The sequence below is a fragment of the Salvelinus alpinus genome, chromosome 39 (genome assembly GCF_045679555.1).
Source record: "Salvelinus alpinus chromosome 39, SLU_Salpinus.1, whole genome shotgun sequence".
Lineage (NCBI taxonomy): Eukaryota > Metazoa > Chordata > Actinopteri > Salmoniformes > Salmonidae > Salvelinus > Salvelinus alpinus.
Genome location: NC_092124.1, coordinates 1,370,792 through 1,381,807, shown reverse-complemented (window position 1 = coordinate 1,381,807; position 11,016 = coordinate 1,370,792). Strand labels below are relative to the sequence as shown.

Below are 11,016 nucleotides of genomic sequence, written 5' to 3'. Positions count from 1 at the left end.
TGAAAAACTGAGTTTAAATGTATTTGGCTAAGGTGTATGTAAACTTCCAACTTCAACTGTATCTGATGCTGTCTGATCAAAAAGAGTATGACATTGTTGCTGCCTGTAGCATTGAATTCAAGGGAAGCCAGTGAGCATTTGGCCTCCCTTTATAATATAAAAAATAAATAATAATAGCCAAACAGTGTTGAGCTAAACTGAACGAGCTCAACTGTGAATGGAAGTGTCATGGGAAGACAGTTTGGATTTGGCTTCCCACCAATCACATCAAAAGTAAATTGTCATTGACAGAAAAAAATTGAATTATTGCATCTCATTGTGTTGTTGTCCTCCGGTGGCTAGCTAGTTAGATAAAATTGTCCCTTTCCTAAATTAGCCATGGATGGAGATAGCGATTTGTTTTTAATTAGCTCTCCGTACTGGTCAGTGATTATATAACTGGGTTTCTGATCCAACCAACCATAAATTCAATCATTGTGCCCCTGGCCTGAGAGGATGGAAGTTCAATATGTAGCTAGATGTATTAGGCTGATGTTAACTAGCAGGAGGCAGCTCCTGTTTTCTTAGCGACTTGCGGGAACTCTCTGTGGTTCGAAATCAATAGTATGCAAATGACAGAAACATTAACTTGCTTGTCATGTAACTGTTTGTTACATGCTATACGCTTTGTAGACTTCACTGGACAGATGCTGCTCTCCAGTTTTGTGATGAAACAAAGGTGTGGTTGAATTTATTCTGCCACTGTATCTTCTTATTGTCTCGGCCTTAGGCCTATATATCACAGTGGCAAGGCATATGACCTAATAGATTATAGAGAAAACAACGCAATTACCACAACACATACAGGTTGTGATATGGTTAATTTTCTGGCTTGACTTCCCCAGTGATTTTACCCATGCCCCGTGAAACCTCAACACATTCTACGCCCCTTAGCTTTCCCATTGAATGGGTCCACAACCATTGTCTGGGCCCGTATTCACAAAGTTTCTTAGAGTAGGAGTACACTGATCTAGAATCAGTTTTCCCTTTCAGATCACAATGGGCAAGATTATATGGACAGGGGGGGACCTAATCCTAGGTCAGCACCCCTACTCTGAGACGCTTTGTGAATACAGGCCCTGGTGTAGCGAGACGTTAAGACTCCCCAGTATAAGCCGTGCTCCCGTTTGTAGCCTTTAGATCACCTCGGTAGCCCAACAGAAGGGATTGTCACTTGAACTATCAAACCTTGGGTTTAAATAGCTGGGCTCGCTGCGTGGCTTAGCCTCTGGACCCCGAGGGTCAAGGGGAGCCCAGTAGCGGGTTAATATGGGCTTTAGTGAGTAAATACGACCTCAAGGTTGTCTTCGCATAAGTGTTTGTGGAATTTGCACACTACGAAGAGGAGCAAGGATGAAGGGAGAAGCGTTTTCCCATAACCTTTGACTCCAAGGCACTGGGGGCACCACAAACGTACCACTGGACTCAGTTGATCCTTAGACCACTGGGGGCACATTTTCCCTATGTTAATAAAAAGCAGTTGTAGATAAGTTACACTCCGGTACGTGCACACTTGACACTCGGCGAGCAGCAGTCTAAATGTTATTGGAGGATGGTTCAAATGGAAGTGTCTGTAGTCAGTTTCACATTGTCCCAACACACAAGGGCCTTGCTTTGACAGCAAATACATATGTTTATACATTCTGAATGCGCTCCTAGGTGATCTGCCTTCCTGAAATGTGGGCGTAATAGGTACTATTATTCGTAACAAATCCATACAAGCCTCTATAAAGAGATGAAATGTGTGACTCAGTAGAAGGTATGCCATCTACTCATGATTCTATGATGACACATTCCAGGAGAATTTTAGAAGTATTTTATCATGGCTAGCGAACAATAAAACACCTAATTTAAGGGAATGGGTAAATAGTCAGCTATTCATTTGGACTGAAAGACAGTTTACTCATGCCAAAGACTCCTAGTTGTTTATATTATGGAAGTTCTGTCTTGTTTTACCACAGAGTAAAAGTCCCAAACTTTAAGCATTTTCCCAACGTATCCATCCTCTTTATCCCTCCCAACTGAAAAATGTACGGACTTAAAGCTATAAACTTTAATGATGGGCTTAATTCAGACACTGTAAATGACTCTCTTGTTTTCAATTGACTTCCATTCTCCTCCCTCTTTTGCCATTTACTTATATCAACTTCTAGGGCGAATGAAGTGACTGCTGTGCAGACCTGATTTTCCTTCAAATACTATAAACATTTGCTTGAGCCTGCCTGGAGTGCCACTGTGCCAGGTGGGTGGGATTTGCACTTTTGGGACTATTCCATTGGTTCAATTTCGACAGGCAGGGCAATTAATCACAGCTAAAGTATTTGAAAGACAACTAATGTTATTTGAACAGATCTGCTTGTTGTGTGGTGCTGGAAGGGGATCTCGAGAAGTGAAGACGAGATGGCGAGACCACCGCAAGATACATATTGCACTTCCTGTCCCAGAAGAAAGCTTTAGCAAGGAATCATGTTCATTGGTTTTTCCATCCAAAAGGTGGGGGTTGTCAATTCTTGGCTTGTTTGACATGGATGGCACACGGCTAAAAACTTTATGGGCCTCGTAAAGAAAAACAGCTTTATGACATTTGATAGATTTCCCATTGAAATTTAAAAAATGTATTTCATTATAACCGTTTTGGGTGATGCCATAAATCACACCATTACAATAACACATTCTTCCCTCGTTTCTTTTTTCTTTGTAGTATCACTTTTTCTATCGTAAAAACCCATATAAGGGCGGCAGGTAGCCTAGTGGTTAGAGCGTTGGACTTGTAACCGAAAGGTTGCGATATCGAATCCCTGAACTGACTAGGTTTTAAAAATAAAGAAAAAATAATAATCTGTCGTTCTGCCCTTGAACAAGGCAGTTAACCCACTGTTCCTAGGCCGTCATTTAAAATAAGAATTTGTTCTCAACTGACTTGCCTAGTTAAATAAAGGTAAAATTAAAAATTGTACATAGGTTGTGTACTCTTAGGCCTATTATAGCATACATACTGCATTATTGTCAAGGTAGGTTACAAGGCAATAACATCATATTGTGTGACATAGTAGAAGGGAAGTTACAAATCCAATTTGTGAAATAAGTTACAATTTCTTGTGCTTAAGATCCCTGAGTGCATCTTTAACATATCACCCGATTTGCAAAATTCGTATGATATCATTCGAATTGTAAAGTCCATAAGGAATCACACGAAATGGATGACGTGGTGTCACCTTCCGGAGACACCTGAAACCCCACCTCTTTAAGGAATACCTAGGATAGGATAAAGTAATCCTTCTAACCCCCCCCCCCCCCTTAAAAGAGTTAGATGCACTATTGTAAAGTGGTTGTTCCACTGGATATCATAAGGTGAATGCACCAATTTGTAAGTCGCTCTGGATAAGAGCGTCTGCTAAATGACTTAAATGTAATGTAAATGTGGTACACAAAAAAAACAGGGAACCGTTTTTGCTCGTGAGCATCATTTTCAAAACTACTGGCTGAAATGATTCGAGAGTGCATCTTTAACAAGCAAGAACACATTTTTGTTGCTTTTATAACATGTAAAATTCACTAGAACGACGCAATGTACATGCTTCCTTATGTTATTGTGTGTGGCTGAAAATCAACATTCTTCTCAGAGTACGGACTTTCTAGTAAGGAAATGGAGGCCATGACTTAGGTTGCTGACCATGTCAACTCCAGCTCTCCCTTTTACTCATTGATCTAGTTATACTTGTCGGAGCAAAGACTCCTGCGAGCATGAACAACATCAACCTTTAAGATAAAGCTTTCACCATCCTTTCTTTCTCTTTTTTTCCCCCAAGAAGAAAATAGGGCAGGATGTCAAGGCTGAGAAGAACCGTTTGGCTGTCTGTAGACCAGACTCCAGCCCAGGGGGTGTTGAGTGGGATGGGAGCCAGGCTAGGGCTGCAGCCGATGGGGGAAGATAGAGTTTCCCCCCTGGGTCCAATGCGCCAAGCTCTGGTTCTCACACTGGACTATATTTCACCATATGGTGTATACACATGAATGGGCCAGAAAGTTTAACCCCTGGCGATGATGATAATTTGTCCATGCGTTCATTTGAGTCGAGTGGCACTTTCAACATAGCTTTCCTAACTCCTTACTCCCTAAAGACAAGATGTAGCTTATGGGTTTTAATTAGTTAATGTATTACTATTGTTATGGGCAGCTGACTCAAAAAAGCATAGGAGACTGGAAAGCCTAAATTAAGTGATATAGCTCTAGCTAGTAAAAAAAAGTGCAAGACTCAGTTTTGTAGCATGTGTGAGGTATTTCTCCCATTATGCTGGCTACAATTGCAAAGAGGTATGCTTGGTAGTGAAATAACTTAAATAAAATAAAATCTAATTGTATTTGTCACATGCGCCGAATACCTCACAGTGAAGACCTTACAGTGAAATGCTTACTTACGAGCCCCTAACCAACAATGCAGTTTTAAAAAATACGGATAAGAAATAAAAGTAACAAGTAATTAAAGAGCAGCAGTAAAATAACAATAGCGAGACTATATACAGGGGGTACCGGTACAGGATCAATGTGGGGGGGCACCGGTTAGTTGAGATAATATGTACATGTAGGTAGAGTTATTAAAGTGACTGCATACATGATAACAACAGAGAGTAGCAGCGGTGTAAAGAGGGGGAAGGGCGGGGGGCATTGCAAATAGTCTTGGTAACCATTTGATTAGGTGTTCTAGAGTCTTATGGCTTGGGGGTAGAAGTTGTTTAGAAGCCTCTTGGACCTAGACTTGGCGCTCCGGTACCACTTGCCATGCGGTAGCAGAGAGAACAGTTTATGACTAGGGTGGCTGGAGTCTTTGACAATTTTTAGTGCCTTCCTCTGACACAGCTTGGTATAGAGGTCCTGGATGGCAGGGAGCTTGGCCCCAGTGATGTACTGGGCCGTTCGCACTATCCTCTGTAGTGCCTTCCGGTCGGAGGCCGAGCAGTTGCCATACCAGGCAGTGATGCAACCAGTCAGGATGCTCTCGATGGTGAAGCTGTAGAACCTTTTGAGGATCTGAGGACCCTTGCCAAATCTTTTCCTAAGGGGGAATAGGTTTTGTCGTGCCCTCTTCATGACTGTCTTGGTGTGCTTGGACCATGTTAGTTTGTTGGTGATGTGGACACCAAGGAACTTGAAGCCCTCAATCTGCTACACCGCAGCCCCGTCGATGAGAATGGGGGGCGTGCTCGGTCCTCTTTTTCCTGTAGTCCACAATCATCTCCTTTGTCTTGATCATGTTGAGGGAGAGGTTGTTGTCTTGGCACCACACGGCTAGGTCTCTGACCTCCTCCCTATAGGCTGTCTCGTCGTTGTCGGTGATCAGGGCTACCACTGTTGTGTCATCGGCAAACTTAATGATGGTGTTGGAGTCGTGCCTGGCTGTGCAGTCATGAGTGAACAGGGAGTACATGAGGGGTCTGAGCACGCACCCCTGAGGGGCCCCTGTGTTGAGGATCAGCGTGGCGGATATGTTGTTACCTACCCTTACCATCTATTCCTCATCAAGTAACTGACGCAAGCAGTAAAATTAGATTTAAAAAACACCTTATGGAACAGCGGGGCCTGTGAAGCAACACAATCATTGGCACAGACGCATGCACACACACACACACACACACACACACACACACACACACACACACACACACACACACACACACACACACACACACACACACACACACACACACACACACACACACACACACACACACACACACACACACACACACACACACACACACACACACACACACACACACATGGATTTAGTACTGTAGATATGTGGTAGTGGTGGAGTAGGGGCCTGAGGGCACACAGTGTGTTGTGAAATCTGTGAATGTATTGTAATGTTTTAAAATGGTATAAACTGACATAATTTTGCTGGACCCCAGGAAGAGTGGGAATGGGGATCCATAATAAATACAAATACAAATACCTGGGGTGTTAGGTCCCAGGGTCCTTAGCTTATTGATGAGCTTTGAGGCACTATGGTGTTGAACACTGAGCTGTAGTCAATGAATAGCATTCTCTCATAGGTGTTCCTTTTGTCCAGGTGGGAAAGGGCAGTGTGGAGTGCAATAGAGATTGCATCATCTGTGGATCTGTTGGGTCGGTATGCAAATTGGAGTGGGTCTAGGGTTTCTGGGATAATGGTGTTGATGTGAGCCATGACCAGCCTTTCAAAGCACTTCATAGCTACAGACGTGAGTGCTACGGGTCGGTAGTCATTTAGGCAGGTTACCTTAGTGTTCTTGGGCACAAGAACATGCTTAAAACATGTTGGTATTACAGACTCGGACAGGGAGAGGTTGAAAATGCCAGTGAAGACACTTGCCAGTTGATCAGCGCATGCTCGCTGTACACGTCCTGGTAATCCGTCTGGGCCTGCGGCCTTGTGAATGTTGACCGGGGGCTACTAGGAGCGCCGCCTCTGGGTGAGCGTTTTCTTGTTTGCTTATGGCGGAATACAGCTCCTTCAATGCTGTCTTAGTGCCAGCATCAGTCTGTGGTGGTATGTAAACAGCTACGAAAAATACAGATAAACTCTCTAGGTAGATAGTGTGGTCTACAGTTTATCATGAGATACTCTACTTCAGGTGAGCAATAGCTCGAGACTTCCTTAGATATCGTGCACCAGCTGTTATTTACAAAAATACATAGCCCGCTGCCCCTTGTCTTACCAGACGCCGCTGTTGTTCTATCCTGCCGCTACAACTCCGTGAAGCATAAAATATTACAGTTTTGAATGTGCCGTTGGTAGTTTAATCTTGCGCGTAGGTCGTCTATTTTATTCTCCAAAGATTGCACGTTTGCTAGCAGAATGGAAGGAGTTTATTCGATTTGCTTACGAATTCTCAGAAGGCAGCCCGCCCTTCGGCCCCTTTTTCTCCGCCACCTCTTCATGCAATCACGGCGATCTGGGCCTGATCTGTGTCAGGCTTGTTTCTGCCAGTCCGTGATGAGTAACGGCAGTCCTGATGTTCAGAAGTTATTTTCGGTCATAAGAGACGGTAGTGGCAACATTATGCACAAAATATAAAAAATATTTTAAAAAATATTAAAAAACGCAAATTAAAGAACAAAAGAACACAATGAGTTGGGGACATGTAAAATATCTGCCTTCTTCTCCAGTGTCTGCTTTCTTCTACATATGTTTTTGCTACAATAAGAAATGAAGAATATTGCACACTGAAATGTACACTAGAAATGAGAAATGAAGAACATTGTACACTAGAAAATATCCCAGGTCACACTTTCACACATCTTTCTCTGGTGAGCTCTATTGTTTAATTGTTTGTATTCAATAGTAGTAAATGATTTTAATTCCACCCAAACTCAAAATAATTGTTAATGTAACTCTGCCAGTCGAATGTTTACCTGAAACCGAGGAGTGAAACTGGACCAATAGATGACATCACTTCACGATCCTGACTCCTCCCAAACATGCCCACAAGAAACCCCCCCGTTAGACTACTACATATTCAGAACATTGTCAGTGGTCCTCTACTCATGTAGGCTACTGATGCTGAAGAACACCCGGATGAAGGAATTGCAGCTCGACGTTTCGATTTTTAAAAAATTGATCTTAGATCATTTGTATTTTATTTAGGCAACAACTATGAATTACTACATTCTGTCCTTAATATGGGCGATAACATTACCTGCGTGCATGGCCGTCCACGGATTATACAATTTCGGTCAGCCCGAGTTATTCTTCAAAAAGAATAACTGCAAGCCCATCCCGGCCAATCTTCTCTTGTGCCATGATATCGAATACACCGAGATGCGCCTCCCGAATCTTCTCGGGCACGAGACCATGAACGAGGTTTTGCAGCAAGCCTCTTCGTGGATTCCACTGGTCCAGAAGCAGTGTCACCCCGACACGAGGAAGTTTCTTTGCTCTCTCTTTGCACCGGTGTGTCTGCACGATTTGGACGAGCCTATCCAGCCGTGCAGGTCGTTGTGCGAGAGCGTCAAACACGGTTGCGCACCGGTGATGTCCGCGTTCGGGTTCCCGTGGCCAGATATGCTTGACTGCGAGCGCTTCCCCCAAGACAATGACCTGTGTATCCCTCCAGCGGACATCGATTATTTCATGCCAGTCACCAAAGAAGGTAAGGTATTGGCATAATTCGGCTAGACAACACTTCAGTTATTCACAAAATAAACCTCAAATCGATTATATATTTTTGTAAACCTGTTTAACCAGTTCTGAAAAAACGCAGGGCTTTATTATGGCAACATAACAAAAAGTTAAACATTTTGAGTAAGATTTTCAGATTATATAGTGTACTGATAAAATAAATAAAGTCCAGGCAAAAGATGTCTTAGCCCACAATAACATGACACTGCAGCAAACAGCCGATGGTATATGTTATGCAGTAGCCTATTGAGATCTAATGGAGTAATGTAATGGAGTAATTAAATGAAACGTAAAAAGCCATGTTCCTGGAGCTCCATTCCCTCGTGGATTTTCATAAGACTGAACATCAGGTTAATAGTGGGGAGTCTTGTGGAACCCCCTCCTTTGGGCAGGGCCTGTGTTTATTGGGTTGTTCCCTTAATTAGGGGATGTTTAAACGGCAAGATCTCCACCGGTTACTCCTGAGGATCACTCAACAGTGGAATGTGAGAAAGAATGCATTGAATAGCTTTACTCTTTACACTGTCATATGCTGTATCGTGTTATAGTTGATAGAACACCTGTTGAATTTACGGTGGGAGTATAAAACATCTGCTCTCGTTTCTCCTGTAGTGCCCAGAGTGTGTGACGCCTGCAAGGAAAAGGAGGAAAATGACAATGAAATAGTTGACAACCTTTGCAAAAACGACTTCGGTAAGTCCTACTCCTGAATTCTAAGTGGACACAGTCTTGTCTTGCTTTTTATAGATATACAAAAGTCGGCTACCTACTGCAGGCCTGTTAGCACCCAGTTTCAAGTCCAACAGATCGAAACCTTAACCTCCACCTCTTCCTTTCGCCCCTGGCTGCTTTGCGCAGCCCTGAAGATCAAGGTAAAGGAGATCTCCTACATGAACGGCGACACCAAGATCGTGCCCGAGACCAAGAGCAAGACCATCTACAAGCTGAGCGGCGTGACGGAGCGCGACCTGCGCAAGACGGTGCTCTGGCTCAAGGATGGCCTGCAGTGTGTGTGCGACGAGATGAACGACATCAACGCCTCCTACCTGGTCATGGGCCAGAAGATGGATGGCCACCTGGTCATCACCTCGCTCAAGCGCTGGCAGCGGGGCCAGCGTGAGTTCAAGAGGATCTCACGCAGCATCCGCAAGCTGCAGTGCTGAGCGAAGCAAGACTCAAGACCCGATGAGTCTTATCTAAACTCTAAGAGCCGGATCTGGTCCGATCCGGATCTGGTCCGATCCGGATGCAACTAGTTCTCAGTCAGTATTGTTAAACGTCCTGTTTTTAGTACCATGTTTAGCACTGCCATAGGCTACATTTCAACACGTTTATTGTTAATTAGCATTTCATTTGATCCATCAATAGTCCTTATAAGATGAAACAAACACATTACATTAAAATCAAAGACAAACAGGTGAATATTGTAGGTCTACTACATAGTAGTAGACCATCCAACCTGTAATGTTGGATGCATATTTCAGTGTTTCTGAAGAGATTAAAAATCATTATTTTCATTTTTTCATTATGCAATGCAGTCTGTTAGGCTCCACTTATCCAGACTTGATGATGAGGCTGGATACATTTAGTGCATTGGCCTATCATTAGGTGAGAGGGAGAGTGTGTGGTTTCTGTGTGCATGGTGTGATATTGTTTCCGGTGTATTCTTTAAGATGATGATGATCGTGAGACTAAGGTATGTAATGAAATACAATGTAATGTGCTTTTTTACTTGTTATTTTTCTCAAGCAATGAGAGATAGCTGGCTATATTCTCTGCCTTTTAGATACTACTTCCAATGTAACCCTGGCATTGCAAGTTCAGCAGCCCCAAAGCATGGCCCATATCATTGCAGTGACGACAATCAATTATTCGGCCCTCTGCAGTCAATGGACTATTTCACCTTTTTGTACATGAGCCTCAATACTGCACTGTTTATTTTTCTACCACAATTATTGATTATGAAATATTTTTCTGTTTCAAGCTTTTTCAAGTAAATTCCTTTGACATTGGTGATCAAATTTTGGAGTGCCATCTACCATGCCATTTCTGTTTCTCTCAACTTTTTTTAATGACATTTCTTCTCACTATGACAGCGTGTCTTAGGTATGTTAACTAAGTATATCAGGATTGTATATTAGTGGTCGATTGTGTTTTCATTTTTAGGGGTGAATGCAAAAAAAAATGTGTGTGTGTGTGTGTGTGTGTGTGTAAAATATTGCTTTATATAGTACTCTGTAAATATCCTTGTATTCTTGTACATAGTTTCGGGAGACAGCAGAAGTTGACACGTGTGAATTCAGATGGTGATATATATATATTTTAAATTACAACACTAAACATATGTTAGTATAATGTTAATCTGAGAAGTGTAATTCTTATAAATGATATGCATCTTTTGGTCCCTCTTAATTAAAGGAAGCAATCCAAGGAACCTTAAAATACAAATCTTTGACTTAATCAATGGCATGTTTATTAATATGTTGGGAACAGATATGAAGTGAAGACTGGAGAACTTGAGAACCAGACGCAACCTCTTCAGGACCATTCCAGACCAAGACCTAACTTCTTGACAACCAGAGCTAGATTTAGCGTATTGAGTCTATGACAAGATCTGTTGAAATGTGGAAAAACAAGACACGGACCATCCCTCTTAAAGTATCCATCTCCCTAAACATTATCATGCCAATACGACATCCACATTTAAAGCAAGGTGCCAGGGCAAGAGATGGTACTCAGTAGCCTCGTTTATACCTGGTGCTAACGCGTCCTTTGTCCTGATTTTGTCAACATACTGATTGTGCCCACATTTGTAG

The 11,016-nt window shown here is 42.6% G+C and overlaps 1 protein-coding gene across 1 annotated transcript; it reads left to right on the top strand.

Moving 5' to 3' along the window:
- Positions 1-7,540: 7,540 nt before the first annotated feature.
- Positions 7,541-10,648, top strand: LOC139566844 (secreted frizzled-related protein 2-like). The gene is made up of 3 exons (XM_071388164.1): positions 7,541-8,171; positions 8,813-8,893; positions 9,059-10,648. Exons 1-3 carry the CDS (start codon positions 7,676-7,678, stop codon positions 9,361-9,363), a joined length of 882 nt encoding a protein of 293 aa, XP_071244265.1. The 5' UTR covers positions 7,541-7,675; the 3' UTR covers positions 9,364-10,648.
- Positions 10,649-11,016: the final 368 nt, after the last annotated feature.